The sequence below is a fragment of the Musca autumnalis genome, unplaced genomic scaffold, assembly GCF_047663935.1.
Source record: "Musca autumnalis isolate F117 unplaced genomic scaffold, ASM4766393v1 scaffold_5, whole genome shotgun sequence".
Lineage (NCBI taxonomy): Eukaryota > Metazoa > Arthropoda > Insecta > Diptera > Muscidae > Musca > Musca autumnalis.
This window is the reverse complement of record NW_027412088.1, coordinates 197,464,758-197,482,118: the sequence shown is the minus strand read 5'-3', so window position 1 is coordinate 197,482,118 and position 17,361 is coordinate 197,464,758. Positions and strand designations below refer to the sequence as shown.

General features: G+C 34.9%; 1 protein-coding gene across 5 annotated transcripts in view; it reads left to right on the top strand.

Moving 5' to 3' along the window:
- Positions 1 to 17,361, top strand: part of bbc (choline/ethanolaminephosphotransferase 1 bbc) — a 37,290-nt gene that overhangs the window by 10,959 nt on the left and 8,970 nt on the right. The window contains exons 2-6 of one of the 5 annotated variants that reach the window (XM_073957598.1): positions 1,970 to 2,210; positions 2,377 to 2,535; positions 2,843 to 2,971; positions 6,940 to 7,071; positions 12,422 to 12,553. In XM_073957598.1, the coding sequence (XP_073813699.1) occupies positions 1,970 to 2,210; positions 2,377 to 2,535; positions 2,843 to 2,971; positions 6,940 to 7,071; positions 12,422 to 12,553 (793 nt within the window). The remainder of the gene's footprint in view (positions 1 to 1,969; positions 2,211 to 2,376; positions 2,536 to 2,842; positions 2,972 to 6,939; positions 7,072 to 12,421; positions 12,554 to 17,361) is intronic. The other 4 variants (XM_073957599.1, XM_073957595.1, XM_073957596.1 and 1 more) reach the window with 4 other exon arrangements.

The following is a 17,361-nucleotide window of genomic DNA, read 5'->3' as shown; positions in this document are numbered from 1 at the left end:
TCCGGATAACATTTTCTATACGAAAACATTATCCGGATAACATTTTCTATACGAAAACATCATCCGGATAACATTTTCTATACGAAAACATCATCCGGATAACATTTTCTATACGAAAACATTATCCGGATAACATTTTCTATACGAAAACATTATCCGGATACTATTTTCTATGCGCAAACATTATCCGGATAATATTTTCTATGCGCAAACATTATCCGGATAATATTTTCTATACGGAAACACTATCCGGATAGTATTTTCTATACGAAAACATTGTCCGGATAACATTTTCTATACGAAAACATTATCCGGATAAAATTTTCTATACGACAAAATTATCCGAATATTATTTTCTATACGAAAACATTATACGGATAAAATTTTCTATACGAAAACATTATATAGATATTTTCTATACGAAAACATTATACGGATAATATTTTCTATACGAAAACATTATCCGGATAATATTTTCTATACGAAAACATTATCCGTATAAAGTTTGCTGTACAAAAACATTATGCGGATAACATATTCTGTACGAAAACATTATCCGGCTAATGTTTTCTTTACGAAAACATTATCCGAATAATATTTTCTATGCGCAAACATTATCCGAATAATATTTTCTATGCGCAAACATTATCCGAATAATATTTTCTATGCGCAAACATTATCCGGATAATATTTTCTATACGAAAACATTATCCGGATAATATTTTCTATACGAAAACATTATCCGGATAATATTTTCTATACGAAAACATTTTCCGGATAATATTTTCGATAGGAAAACATTATCCGGATAATATTTTCTATACGAAAACATTATCCGAACAATATTTTCTATACGACAACATTATCGGGATAATATTTTCTATAAGAAAACATTATCCCGATAATATTTTCTTTATGAAAACCTAAATGTAACTCTTTTCTATACGAAAACATTATCCGGATAATATTTTGTATACGAAAACACTGTCCGGATGATATTTTCTATACGAAAGCATTATACGGATAATATTTTCTATACGAAAACATTATCCGTATAATACTTTCTATACGAAAACATTAACCGGATAATATTTTCTATACCAAAACATTAACCGAATAACATGTTCTATAAGAAAACATAATTCGGATAAAATTGTCTATATTCGGATAACATTTCCTATCCGCAAACATAACTCGGATAACATTTTCTATACGAAAGCCTTAAATGGATTAAATATTATAAAAGAAAGTCGTATCCGGAAAATATTTTCTATGCCAAAACCTCATCCGGATAACATTTTCTGTACCAACTCTTCTATAAAAACTTATTCGGATAAATTTTTCTATATTAAAGCCTAATCCGGAAAACAATTTCTATGCAAAAGCCTCAAATTATCCGGATAACATTTTTTTATAAGAAAACGTCGTTCCCATAACAATTTCAATAAGAAAACATTATCCAGGTAACATTTTCTATACGATATCATTACCGGATACCATTTTCTATCCAAAATATTTTCCGGTAACATTTTCTATACTAAAGCAATATCCGGAAAACATTTTCTGTACAAAAATATTATCCGGATAACAATTCTCTACGAAAACATTATCCGCATAACAATTTTTTAGAAGAAAACGTTGTTTTTAACTTTTTCTATACCAAAACATTATCCGGATAACATTATCTGGTTAGCATTTTCTATACCAAAACATTCTGATAACATTTTCAGAAAAAAACCTAGGCTTGGAGCAATAATTAACATGCAGAAGGTCTTTGGAGGAGGCCCTACTTCATTAATTTAAAATAGAATCGACTGTGTTATTTGATATAAAGAAACTTCTTCTTCGGGGATGTTTATATTAAAATATTCAGAACAAACTTCGTTTATAAGATACATATTGTAAAATTTCATTTTCGATTTCAATTTCAATATTTAAATTTGAACACATTTTTCTCTCTCTCTTCCAGTTATGCACCTGAAGGCACTGCTCCACCGCCACGATGGACATGTTTATTGTGTGCCGTTGGGCTTTTCATCTATCAAAGTTTAGATTCCATCGATGGTAAACAGGCGAGACGTACAAATACATCATCACCACTGGGCGAGCTATTCGATCATGGCTGTGATTCAATATCTACAGTATTTGTGGCATTATCAGCATGTATATCATGTCAATTGGGTCACTATCCCAATTGGCTGTTCTTTCAGGTACCTACACTACACTTACACTATATGAAACTCATCACAATTGCTAAGAGGCTGTGGAACACCCAGCCACCAAAAACAATTCAATGACATTAGGAGGTTAATTTAATTTACAATGATGTACTTCTCTAATACAGTTTTCCCTTTCCCCCTTCTCCTCTACTTTCAGTGTTTCTGTGCTATAGGTTTATTTTATTGTGCCCATTGGCAAACATATGTCTCGGGCACATTGCGTTTTGGCAAAATCGATGTTACTGAAGCTCAATTTACCATTATCGGTATACATATGGTGTCGTTTTTCTTTGGTCCAGACATCTGGATGACAAAGGTAAGTTGAGTTTGAGATTTTTTCGTTCAAATTGTTTTCTTTTAATTTTCAAAATTATAATTTGTTTAATTTTTTATGAAATAATATTTCCAGGAGATTAATTACTGTTTTGTGTTTTTGTTAAAAAAAAAGAAATTATAATTTATTATGTTCCCCCCACCACTATCCGTTGGAAACAGAATTGTTGCTAAAAATTATTTAAATAATGGGTTGTTATTTATGTTATCTTATTTGTATACTATACTCCAATATAACCTTATATACACATATAAAAATCCTACTACCCTCCAATTATATATTCCTTTAGATATTCGGTAATTTAGAATTATGGTCCACCTTATGCCTAATGACATTAGTTTGTGGTTTATGGTCATTGCGATATATATTCACTGTTATATTGGCCGGAGGTGTGGGCAAAAATGGCTCAACTGTTGCCGTAAGTTATATAATATTGAAAACACCCAACTTCATACCAACAAACAATAAAACAAAACTACCGAGCTTTGAATTCATCATCAATGTTTGGTTATGCTCTCTTTTGGCTAAAGTGATTTTTTTCTTTGAAATGGAGAATTTCTTTGTATTTTTTCCTTTGAGAGAAACAAAATGAAAAAAAATAATAAATTTTTCCTCTACTCCCTCCAACTCCTTCACCGTCCATTCCTATTCCTCCTCTATTTTAATATTACATTAATTTAATACAAATACAAATCCTTTTTCTATTAGTTTGGCTTGAAACAAAATCTAAATGACTTCCTTATTATTCCCTAAAGACTCCTTTCCTTTATGGCCAATTTTTTTTTCGTGCCACTCATTAAAGGGTTAAATAGTTTTTCTTTTGTATTTTGTGATAATCCTTTTTGAAAAGAACCCCCAACAAACAAGTGCTCTCATGCATTTTTGTTGCAAATCTCAACCTTAAAAACATAGTTTCTTCCTCTTCTCATTGTATAATTACATGTTCTTTACATGGTTTATCAACATAACCTCTACCCCCTACTCTGCGTACATAATTGTTTATCATAGTTTTAACAAACCAGTATTAATAGAATTGTATTGGTAGTAGTTTGTTTTTTATACTAAAACATGGGTTCTATGGTTAATTGAAAATTATGAAAACTAAGAAAGAAAAAAAACTGTTAGAGATTTTTTTTATTCATCAAGACCAAATAAAAAAAAAATGTAATTCCAATTAAAATATTTTAACAATCTGTCGAGTGATTTTCAAAGGCTTTGATTTTGAAGATAATGAGTTCTAAATGTATCTGTGTGCAAGTATTATCAATGAGAAAGCTTACCGAAGGGGAATAAGTAAAGAACATCGGTAGTTCCTACAAGGCAATATTTTCTAATCACGATTGCTTTGGGAACCTACTTCCATGAGGCGATTTTTTAAACCTCTTCCTTGGCTGTCAGTTTGCATAAAATTCAATGTCGTTATGGGATAAACAACTTATATATATACCCTCTGCATTTATGCTAACGAGGGTATATACACTTTCATACGGGCAAAATGTGCCTTATCGAAATAATGGTTTTAGACCCCAAGTATGTTTGGACGAAATGTGTTTCAGACAATTTGGAGTCGATTGAGCAATGTCCGTCCGTCTGTATGTCTGTCTGGCTGGCTGGAGCGCACGATTACTCTCGAACAGATGAACCGATTCGGTTCAAATTTTGGCTTTCGTAATATTTTGCCCAAACTTAGTTAAAGTTCGAAGATGGGCTATATCGGTCCACTCCTTCCGGTACCTCCCCCACAAAAGTTCGAAAATGTTCGGAAAATTTGTGCGCACGATAACTCTTGAAGGAAGTAACCGATTTGGTCCATACTTTGTAAATCATGTAATGTCTAGCAGGCTTATAAGAGTTTCCAATATGGGCTCAATCGGTCCACTCCTTCGGGTACCTCCCACACAAAATTTGGGATAGCTATGACGTAATGAAGAATTTAAAAAAAAAAAATTAAAGAATATAATTGTAACCAAAATAATTAGATGTCCAATTTCTAGATTTAAGATGAATTATATATATGAAATTGTTTTTAGAGTAGCTATGATATTTAGGTGTATTCTTTGTAATTATATAAATTGGCCTCAAAATTGGCTTCAATTGCAAAGCAAATAAATAAAATAAATAAATAAAAAATAAAAATAAGTTCAGTTTAGGACCTGCTCTCGAATCGCTTTGATTTTTGTTGTAGCAACCTGTATTCACCGCCCCTCATACGACGGTATAAGTTTCATCAGGGGCAAGTCCATGCTTTCTGAGAAAATAGCCTGAAAGGTACAAAAAAACCCCTATGACACCCGTGTGTAGTGGTTGGAGCGCTCACGAACGGATCTGCCGAATTGGTCCAAAATTTGGCCTTCGTAATATTTTGTGCAAACTTAATTTAAGTTCGAAGATAATCCATATCGGTCAACTCGTTCAGGTACCTCCCCCACAAAAGTTCAAAAATGTTCGGAAAAATTGTGCGCACGATAACTCTTGATGGGAGTGACCGATTTGGTCCATACTTTACACATCCTAATATATCTACTAGATATAGATCAGGTTCGAATATGGACTATATTTATCCACTCCTTCGGGTACCTCACACACAAAATTTTAGATGAATTCACTTTAAGACCTGCACTCGAATGACTTTGATTTTTGTTGAAGCAACTTGCGTTCGCTGCCTCAATTACGGCAGTAAAAGTTTTTTCAGGGGCAAGTCCACACTTCTTGATAAATCAGCCCGAAAGTTGCAAAAAAAAACCCCTATGGCACCATATGTAGTGGCTGGAGAGCTCGAACCGAATACTGCGTTCGTCCACACTTTGGATATTGTAATATTTCTTCGAATATTATATGAAATTCGAACGTGCTGCTTATAGGTGCACTCCTTCCGGTACCTCCCCCTCAAAAGTTCTAAAATATTCGCTAAAATGGTACGCGCGATTTCTTATAGACGTAGCAACCGATTTGGTCAAAACTTTGGATCTCTAAATCTTGTCGAAACTTAGTTTATGTTCAAATTTGGGACCTATCTGTCCAATCCAACATTTTTGTGTGGTTCGAGGATCCTTTGGACATTTTACCGAAGGTTTTCCTAGTGGCCCTGTTTACAGCGTTATTATGTTTTTCGTAGGCTAGTGTGATAAACAGCCCTATGTATCGATATCCCCGCAAATGTTTGAACTTAAATCCTACTCGCATTTTTGTAGGTTTATACACCCAAAATTTTGAAAAATTTTCAATCCACACAGGCTGAGGTTATATCTCTGTCGGCAAAGCCGACTGATACTTTTTTACTTGTTACTATAGACCTACAACGTTGAACAATCTTAGGTTTAACAATGAAGTATCCTAACGCCTTCAGAGCAGCCTGGCTATCCACGTATATCCTGACTATCCTATCTGCAAAGTATGTAATTCCCACTAGTAGTTCCAAAGCTTTCAGCACTGCAATTGTCGTTAAGTTTATACGATACGATGTATAATTATGATGTTCAGTTCTTCACAATACGTACCAGCTCCAGTGCCTTCTTCCATCTTTGAAGATGGATAGAATATCAGGAAGTGATCTGCGCTGCGTCCTATTAGGGATTATTACCTCAGCTGTGTCAAAGTCTAGGATTGGCGAAAGTTTTTAGCTTGATCTATTTATCCGCTGTAGAACGCTTACATGTCCAAGCTGTGAACAATACCACATATTAAACTCCTTTAGACGGAGATTTGATATTCAGTATAGGGTGTTTTTTGATGCCCCATTAATTAGAATAATATTTGCCTAACGCGGCTACATTCTGTAGCAGTTACATTACTTCTCCTTGAGTGTACAAGTGAGTTTGTTCATTCGCAGTGAACATTGTTTTCAAAAACATTGCCTTTGATTTCATATATTAATAATCTCTAACAGTTTTTTACGCCAAAATTATTTAAATAAGAATAAAAAAATATCAAAAATAATTACATTTTGTGATGAAACGACGTCTAAAGTTCATAATCCTATCCAAATGTATTACATGTTATTAACCTTACTTTCATTAATTAATTATAATGGCATCAATTAATATCTGGTTAATTCCAGTATAAAAAAAACATATGTTCCGCAATATTTTTAATTAAAATATTTGATTTGTTTTACAATTTGGTAGAAGATACTGGAGTTAGTCCCTATATGTATTAGAAATATATGTGTGTAAATTTATTTTATAAAAAATATATCCATGTGTAACCATATATATTAATATATTATAAAACCCTGGAACTATTATATTAACGATAAATCATAGTATAATTAGCTTAAAAACAACATCCAACAAAAATTTAGCTTTAAAAATTATTTTTTCCAATAATACATTTTTTATAAAAATTTTATTCCCAAAATTTTCCCAATTTTTTTGTTTATTTCTTTAGCTACCCATTATTGGCTACAATAAAAATTATATCATATTATGTGGTATTACCATTTGTTATTTCGTAAATTTTGTGAATTTTTGCAAAATGTTTCTACAAGGCGGCAGTGGCAAAAATGGCTCTTCAGTTGCTGTAAGCATTTCACTATCATTAAGAACCCAAAAAAAAAAAAATAACTACAAAAATTTACTTTGCAAAATGGCTTTAAAATTGCTAACCTTTGTTTTTCCCTTTCAAAACAAATAACTCAATACTAAACCGATTCCAGCGCAAAAAAGAAAAATTAAATCGTTTTAATAACCTAACCTACCACCACCCTCCCACCAAATACCAACTAAATATTTTATTCACCATCCTTAGAAATAATCAAACTAATTGGTTGGTGTCGTTTTTCGTTCTAACATTTAATTCGGTACAAATTGGTTTTCCGTTTCCCTTATTTCATGGGTCCATAATTGGTGTAAATTATTATGCAGAAGGGCTGGGAAAATAATAAAACATTTGGGATTTTCATATATGGTTTAATAAAATTTGTTTCAAAATAATTGGATATGGCCATTGCTGCGCTCTCAGGTTATTGCATAAATATAAAAGTACCATATTTTGGTTTTATGGTTCGTTTTCCTCCTTTCCATTTTTTTGTGGTTCCACATTCGGTATCATCCTGCCAATTGGGTATACAAACATATGATATTCACTCATTTATAGTATTTTAGATTATTAAGCAAATTGAATAATGCCATTTAAGATTATAGTGAGAAAATAAAATTGTCATCTTCCAATTCATATTACGGTTGTAGGTATCTCATATTTAATGTTTAAGTTTATGCGCAACATTTTAAAAACTCATTTGGTTAAAAAACTTCACATATGGGTTCAGATCATATCTACATGGGATGCTTTAATTTTAAGTTGGATCATATTCTTATCTAAATTTATTTTTTAAGATAATTTATTATATTCAAATATTAAACAATTAATTGTAATATTTATATGTAGTTTTTTATATTTATAACAAAATATTTAAATTATTTGCAATCCCTTCGGTTCTTAAAAATAGACAACAATTTTAAAAATACATGGCCTGATAAGTCCATATCTCACAACAAAATGTTCATTTTGACTAATATCCTCCAGGACAATATTATTGACCACGAAAAAAAAATCATCTAAAGTCCGTAGATTGTCGTAGATTCGACAGTGTGAGTTCCAAACTTCTGGTAGTTAGCGACTTTATCTACCTTGAAATCACCGTCACCAATAAAACAAACCGCTGCGAACACAAATCTATTACCAGCATGGATTTAAAAGGGCTCTCAGCACCACAACAGAGGAAAAACGTCTAAAAGTTGTCAAGTACACTTGCGCGAAATACAGATTCGATAACCGGCAGATAAACCACTGTCGTTATGGGAAAGGATATACGTTTTTAAAGTGTTCTTACCAAATTTTTACATTGCGCCAAAAAGTAGGTAATAGATTTATGACAACGACTATGTCATGGAAAGGAAAAAGTTGAACATCTCGTCACTATCCCCTAGGCATCCGGCGCTACAGCCCGACTTCCAAAGAAGTCTATCTAAGCACCCTTTCTTTCAAAAAGCGTCTGCATATAGAAGTAGCCTTCTTTTCAGAAGGGTGCATTCAGGAAGGGTGCATAGAAGCAACCATTCCTTCAGGAAGGGTCTGTTGAAGCACCCATTCCTTCAGAAAGGGTCTGTTAAAGCACACATTCCTTCAGGAAGGGTCTGTTAAAGCACCCATTCCTTCAGGAAGGGTCTGTTAAAGCACCCATTCCTTCAGGAAGGGTCTGTTGAAGCACCCATTCCTTCAGAAAGGGTCTGTTGAAGCACCCTTTCTTTCAGAAATGGTCTAAAGTAGCACCCTTTCTTTCAGAAATGGTCTAAAGTAGCACCCTTTCTTTCAGAAATGGTCTAAAGTAGCACCCTTTCTTTCAGAAATGGTCTAAAGTAGCACCCTTTCTTTCAGAAATGGTCTAAAGTAGCACCCTTTCTTTCAGAAATGGTCTAAAGTAGCACCCTTTCTTTCAGAAATGGTCTAAAGTAGCACCCTTTCTTTCAGAAATGGTCTAAAGTAGCACCCTTTCTTTCAGAAATGGTCTAAAGTAGCACTCTTTCTTTCAGAAATGGTCTAAAGTAGCACCCTTTCTTTCAAAAATGGTCTAAAGTAGCACCCTTTCTTTCAGAAATGGTCTAAAGTAGCACCCTTTCTTTCAGAAATGGTCTAAAGTAGCACCCTTTCTTTCAGAAATGGTCTAAAGTAGCACCCTTTCTTTCAGAAATGGTCTAAAGTAGCACCCTTTCTTTCAGAAATGGTCTAAAGTAGCACCCTTTCTTTCAGAAATGGTCTAACGTAGCACCCTTTCTTTCAGAAATGGTCTAAAGTAGCACCCTTTCTTTCAGAAATGGTCTAAAGTAGCACCCTTTATTTCAGAAATGGTCTAAAGTAGCACCCTTTCTTTCAGAAATGGTCTAAAGTAGCACCCTTTCTTTCAGAAATGGTCTAACGTAGCACCCTTTCTTTCAGAAATGGTCTAACGTAGCACCCTTTCTTTCAGAAATGGTCTAAAGTAGCACCCTTTCTTTCAGAAATGGTCTAAAGTAGCACCCTTTCTTTCAGAAATGGTCTAAAGTAGCACCCTTTCTTTCAGAAATGGTCTAAAGTAGCACCCTTTCTTTCAGAAATGGTCTAAAGTAGCACCCTTTCTTTCAGAAATGGTCTAAAGTAGCACCCTTTCTTTCAGAAATGGTCTAAAGTAGCACCCTTTCTTTCAGAAATGGTCTAAAGTAGCACCCTTTCTTTCAGAAATGGTCTAAAGTAGCACCCTTTCTTTCAGAAATGGTCTAAAGTAGCACCCTTTCTTTCAGAAATGGTCTAAAGTAGCACCCTTTCTTTCAGAAATGGTCTAACGTAGCACTCTTTCTTTCAGAAATGGTCTAAAGTAGCACCCTTTCTTTCAGAAATGGTCTAAAGTAGCACCCTTTCTTTCAGAAATGGTCTAAAGTAGCACCCTTTCTTTCAGAAATGGTCTAAAGTAGCACCCTTTCTTTCAGAAATGGTCTAAAGTAGCACCCTTTCTTTCAGAAATGGTCTAAAGTAGCACCCTTTCTTTCAGAAATGGTCTAAAGTAGCACCCTTTCTTTCAGAAATGGTCTAAAGTAGCACCCTTTCTTTCAGAAATGGTCTAAAGTAGCACCCTTTCTTTCAGAAATGGTCTAAAGTAGCACCCTTTCTTTCAGAAATGGTCTAAAGTAGCACCCTTTCTTTCAGAAATGGTCTAAAGTAGCACCCTTTCTTTCAGAAATGGTCTAAAGTAGCACCCTTTCTTTCAGAAATGGTCTAAAGTAGCACCCTTTCTTTCAGAAATGGTCTAACGTAGCACTCTTTCTTTCAGAAATGGTCTAAAGTAGCACTCTTTCTTTCAGAAATGGTCTAAAGTAGCACCCTTTCTTTCAGAAATGGTCTAAAGTAGCACCCTTTCTTTCAGAAATGGTCTAAAGTAGCACCCTTTCTTTCAGAAATGGTCTAAAGTAGCACCCTTTCTTTCAGAAATGGTCTAAAGTAGCACCCTTTCTTTCAGAAATGGTCTAAAGTAGCACCCTTTCTTTCAGAAATGGTCTAAAGTAGCACCCTTTCTTTCAGAAATGGTCTAAAGTAGCACCCTTTCTTTCAGAAATGGTCTAAAGTAGCACCCTTTCTTTCAGAAATGGTCTAAAGTAGCACCCTTTCCTTCAGAAAGGGTCTGTTGAAGCACCCTTTCTTTCAGAAATGGTCTAAAGTAGCACCCTTTCTTTCAGAAATGGTCTAAAGTAGCACCCTTTCTTTCAGAAATGGTCTAAAGTAGCACTCTTTCTTTCAGAAATGGTCTAAAGTAGCACCCTTTCTTTCAAAAATGGTCTAAAGTAGCACCCTTTCTTTCAGAAATGGTCTAAAGTAGCACCCTTTCTTTCAGAAATGGTCTAAAGTAGCACCCTTTCTTTCAGAAATGGTCTAAAGTAGCACCCTTTCTTTCAGAAATGGTCTAAAGTAGCACCCTTTCTTTCAGAAATGGTCTAAAGTAGCACCCTTTCTTTCAGAAACGGTCTAAAGTAGCACCCTTTCTTTCAGAAATGGTCTAACGTAGCACCCTTTCTTTCAGAAATGGTCTAAAGTAGCACTCTTTCTTTCAGAAATGGTCTAAAGTAGCACTCTTTCTTTCAGAAATGGTCTAAAGTAGCACCCTTTCTTTCAGAAATGGTATAACGTAGCACCCTTTCTTTCAGAAATGGTCTAACGTAGCACCCTTTCTTTCAGAAATGGTCTAACGTAGCACCCTTTCTTTCAGAAATGGTCTAAAGTAGCACCCTTTCTTTCAGAAATGGTCTAAAGTAGCACCCTTTCTTTCAGAAATGGTCTAAAGTAGCACCCTTTCTTTCAGAAATGGTCTAAAGTAGCACCCTTTCTTTCAGAAATGGTCTAAAGTAGCACCCTTTCTTTCAGAAATGGTCTAAAGTAGCACCCTTTCTTTCAGAAATGGTCTAAAGTAGCACCCTTTCTTTCAGAAATGGTCTAAAGTAGCACCCTTTCTTTCAGAAATGGTCTAAAGTAGCACCCTTTCTTTCAGAAATGGTCTAAAGTAGCACCCTTTCTTTCAGAAATGGTCTAAAGTAGCACCCTTTCTTTCAGAAATGGTCTAAAGTAGCACCCTTTCTTTCAGAAATGGTCTAAAGTAGCACCCTTTCTTTCAGAAATGGTCTAAAGTAGCACCCTTTCTTTCAGAAATGGTCTAAAGTAGCACCCTTTCTTTCAGAAATGGTCTAAAGTAGCACCAGGCTCTATAGTACACCCTTTCTTTCAGAAAGGGTCTATAGAAGCACCCTTTCTTTCATAAAGGGTCTATAGAAGCATCCTTTCTTTCTGGAAGTGTCTATAGAAACACCCTTTCTTTCAGAAAGGGTCTATAGAAGCACCCTTTCTTTCAGAGATCGTCTATAGAAGCAACATTTCCTTCAGAAATTGTCTATAGGAACACCTTCTCTTATAGAAAGGGGTCTCTAGAAGACGTTTATTTTTTATTATTTAAATTGCTTCTTGGGAACTTTTCAGGCCACATCTTAAATTTACCCACAGATTGTATCACTACTGCTTTGGCTATTGTAAACCCCCAATCTTTTGTTTAAGAAATGCGTAGAAACTTTTAAATGAAAGCATAGTTTTATAAGAATTTGTATATGGTTTTAAGTCTTCTGGAAATTATTTTTTTATATTTTTATTTATTTATTTATTTTTTAGTTTTTTATTTTTATTTACCACATATACTCCTCATATAACCATATTTATATGAACTTATTTTTATATTTTTTTTTCTTATAAAAAAATCTCTTCATATCATTTATTTTTCTTCAAACAAAACAAAAAAAAATAACTCAAAACGATTACCACAAAATTTGTTCCGTTTTTTATGTGCAAATGGTTTTTTTAGCTGTCAGTTATTGGCTGTGAGTTGCGCATACTGCCTTTATATTTTGCCTTTGGCATTGATATTTTGTTAGCGTTGCGTTATGCCAAAGTAATCACAACTGAAGGATGTGGCAAAAATGGATCTTCAGTGGCTGTAAGAATGAGTTATATTTTCACTAATTTGATTGAGATGATATAGTTGTCGCTGTTTTTTGAAAAATGCATTTGAATTATTTTTATTTTTTCCTTAGAATGTATGTTTGAAAAAATAACGCTATAGAAAAACAAAATTGTGTGCATTATATGTAGCACTTTCTTCCACTACATTTTCGACTCACTGCCAACAATAAATTGTATAGACATCAGCATTTTTAGCAACACCTTTTTGTGTTTTGTTAATAATACTTATTATTTTGCACTTTATAATCACTTTTTTTTTCATTCTATTTTATTTTGTATAATCCATAACAATCATATAAGAGACAGACAAAAAATAATGTCACAATAACTCTACTGAGAAAATCATTAAAAGAGAATGTGGGTCTTTGATTCACAGTTAGAATTCATGATTATTTATTTTCTTTACCAAACGTTATTTTTAAAGAATTTTCTCCTACTTTCCTCTTGTCTTGTTTAAGTTCACAGTTAGAATTCATGATTATTTTACAAACGTTATTTTTGAAAAATTTTCTCCCACTTTCCTCGTCTCTTGTTTATGAAATTTAAGTCACAATTAGCAATAGCTAAAATTTCATGAAACCTTGTCAAATTCAAACGTAAATAAATTGCATTGTTTGCCATAACATGAAGCCACTCTCATATCATTTTCCCCGAATCTACTACCTTTTGCACAAATGCCCTCTAAGAAAAATACACCACTCACACCTATTATATACAGGAATCATATTGCAAACGATTGTCTCTTTGTATATAACTATACATTTTTGTAAATTAAGCTTATTAATGTATACAAATTGTCCATAATTATTAATACAAAATATAAACAAATATCTATTGTATTTTGATCTATTGTAGAATAGTTTATAAAAGTAGCTTAATGTGTGTCATATTACTCATAAATACAAAAACAACTTAGAAAACAAGAGGTTCTGAAGACAAGTACAAAGAAAAATTAATAATGGAATAGTATTTATTTACTTCCAAGCGATGCACTGGAAAATTCATAGTAAATTTTTTAATGAACCTCGATTATCCGTGTTATCCGGTATTAAAAATAAATGTCTGTAATTTTTCCATTACCTCTTTTATTTGTTATAAACTCCATTATCCGGGAGTAAGAGTAGACCTTTCAAAACAAAATGAAAACAAAAAATCTCCCGTTTCACACAATTTGTGTATGTATGGTATGAAAAAATCAGTTCAGATGAATCTGATAACGATGTCATTATTCTTCCGATAATGACTTTAAAAAAAAAACTAATACATGTTTCCACGATATTATTGTACTTTGTACTCGACAGTGTTGTTTTGTTGTTCTCTTTCTACAAATTTCAGTCCGTTCATAATAGAAAAACTAAATTTATAAATAAAAAGTTAACGTTTAGGTGTTTTTTCGCATGATTTATAGGTGGCATAGGTTTTGCTTAGGAAACGAAAGAAACCTCTCGGTCGACATAAATGAATTATACTATGCCATTTTTACTTCAAACTATGCCCAAAAACTGGATTAAAACAGTCACTCCATTATCCGGGAAAATCGATTATCCGTAAAGCCTCCAGTCTCGATCATTACGGATAATCGAGGTCCGACGGTATTTCATTAAAAATGGACGTTCACTACACAATTCATAAACATCTTCCAAACTATAATTGTCGTTGAGAGAGGCTATTGAGAAGTGGGGGCAATTCAAATCCCTCACTTCTAATTATAATAGCTTATTGTAAATCAAAATTTGTCAGTCCCCCCTCTTGCCATTTAGGCTAACGAGGGTATATCGACTGTGATACCACAAAGAAATAGTGATTTGGACGAAATCCGTTTCCGATAATTTGGAGACGATTTAGCCATGTCCGTCCGTCTGTCTGCCTGGCTGGCTGGTGCGCACGATAACTTTCGAACGTATTAAACGATTTGATCCAAACTATGTCACTCGTAATATTTTGTCCAAACTTTGATCAAGTTCAAAGATGGGTAAAATCGGTCCACCTCTTCGGGTACATCCTCCTCAATAGTTCATCATTTTCCGCAAAAATAAACGCGCTCGATAACTATCGAAGGGAGAAACAGATATGGTCCAAACTTGGCCCTTCAAGACATAGAACAGGCTCCTCGAATATAAACTATATCGCGCACCTGCCACAGAACTTTTTTTCGCTAAAGTACAGTTTAAGGACATGCCTCAGATCACATTGAAATTTTTGGCAGTATGTTGTCCTAAGATACGAATTGAGTATCCGATTTGGCTGAAACTTACACATCGCAAAAACGTACAACGAATTCCAAAACGATAAATATCGTACAACACCTCTAAGTACATTCCTCACAAAATGTTCACTTAGTGCAGATTAAGGGTTTTCTTGAAGTATTTAAAGTGCATACTTCCTACAGAAAACCTCTAATAATCCCACCGACACCAACTAAAATGAGCGATGACTTAACTTAAGAATTGTGTATATTATTTGGGCGATTTTTTTTTTTAAACTTACAACAAGTTCCAGTATGGTATATATCGGACTATACCTCCAGGTAACCTCCATCACAAAAGTTCAATTTTTTTTCGCTTAAGACAAGTTTAAGGACTGTACGAGTATTGTTTTGAAATATTCATCGAAGGCAGTTCTTGTGAATTATAACAATATAATTTTTTTCCGTGGGCAAGTCAAGCCCATGCTTTTTACAAAACGACGCAAGAGCTTTAAAAAATCCTACGATGTCCAACTAAAATGTCTTTAAGGTCTTCAATAAGCAATAGAAGACCTCTTGGGGTATCCTCTAGGCAACAGAAGACCTCTTGAGGTCTTCTATAGGTAACAGAAGACCTCTTGGCAACAGAAGACCTCTTCAGGTCTTCTATAATCAACAGAAGACCACTTGAGGTCCTCTGTAGTCCTCTTAAGGTCTTCAATAAGCAACAGAAGACCTCTTGGGGACTTTTATAGACCAAAGAATACCTCTTCAGATCTCCTATAGGCAACAGAAGACCTCTTCAGGTCTTCTATAGGCAAAAGAAAACCTCTTGAAGTCTCCTATAGGCAACAGAAGACCTCTTTGGGTATTCTCAAAGCAACAGAAGACCTTTTGAGGTCTTCTAGAGGCAACAGGAGGTCTTCTATAGGCCACAGCAGACCTCTTGAGGTATTCTATAGGCAACAAAAGACACCTTGAGATATTCTATACGCAGCAGAAGACCTCTTCAGGTCTCCTATAGGCAACAGAAGACCTCTTGGGGTATTCTCAAGGCAACAGAAAACCTCTTGAGGTCTCCTATAGGCAACAGAAGACCTCTTGGGGTATCCTCTAGGCAACAGAAGACCTCTTGAGGTCTTCTATGGGTAACAGAAGACCTCTTGGCAACAGAAGACCTCTTCAGGTCTTCTATAAGCAGCAGAAGATCTCTTGAGGTCTTCTATAGGCAGCAGAAGATCTCTTGAGGTCTCCTATAGACCAATGAATACCTCTTGAAGTCCTCAATTGTCAACAGAAGACCTCTTCAGGACTTCTGTAGGCAAAACAAACCTCTTGATGTCTTCTGTAGGCAACAGAAGACCACTTGAGGTCCTCTGTAGTCCTCATAAGGTCTTCTGTAGGCAACAGAAGACCACTTGAGGTTCTCTGTAGTCCTCTTAAGGTCTTCAATAAGCAACAGAAGACCTCTTGGGGACTTTCATAGACCAAAGAATTCCTCTTCAGACCTCCTATAGGCAACAGAAGACCTATTCAGGTCTTCTTTAGGCAAAATAAAAATAAATAAAATAAATAAATAAATAAAAGAAAACCTCTTGAGGTCTCCTATAGGCAACAGAAGACCTTTTGAGGTCTTCTAGAAGCAACAGAAGACCTCTTGAGGTCTTCGAGAGACAACAGAAGACCTCTTGAGGTCTCCTATAGGCAAAAGAAGACCTCTTGGGGTATTCTCAAGGCAACAGAAGACCTTGTGAGGTCTTCTAGAGGCAACAGAAGACCTCTTGAGGTCTTCTAGAGGCAACAGAAGGCCTCTTGAGGTCTCCGATAGGCAAAAGAAGACCTCTTGGGGTATTCTCAAGACAACAGGAGACCTTTTGAGGTCTTCTAGAGGCAACAGAAGACCTCTTGAGGTCTCCGATAGGCAAAAGAAGACCTCATGGGGTATTCTAAAGACAACAGAAGACCATTTGAGGTCTTCTAGAGGCAACAGAAGACCTCTTGAGGTCTTCTAGAGGCAACAGAAGACATCTTGAGGTCTCCTATAGGCAAAAGAAGACTTCTTGGGGTATTCTCAAGGTAACAGAAGACCTCTTGAGGTCTTCTATAGGCAACAGAAGACCTCTTGAGGTCTTCTAGAGGCAACAGAAAACCTCTTGAGGTCTTCTCTAGGTAAAAGAAGACCTCTTGAGGTCTTCTATAGGCAACAGAAGACCACTTGAGGTCTTCTATAGGCAACAGAAGACCTCTTGAGGTCTTCTAGAGGCAACAGAAGACCCAAAAGAAAACCTCTTGATGTCTCCTATAGGCAACAGAAGACATCTTGGGGTATTCACAAGGCAACAGAAGACCTTTTGAGGTCTTCTAGAGGCAACAGAAGACCTCTTGAAGTCTTCTAGAGGCAACAGAAGACCTCTTGAGGTCTTCTAGAGGCAACAGAAGACCTCTTGAGGTCTTCTATAGGTAACAGAAGACATCTTGAGGTCTTCTATAGACAACAGAAGACCTCTTCAGGTCTTCTATAGGTATCAGAAGACCTCTTGAGATCTTCTATAGGTAACAGAAGACCTCTTGTGGTCTCCTATAGGCAAAAGAAAACC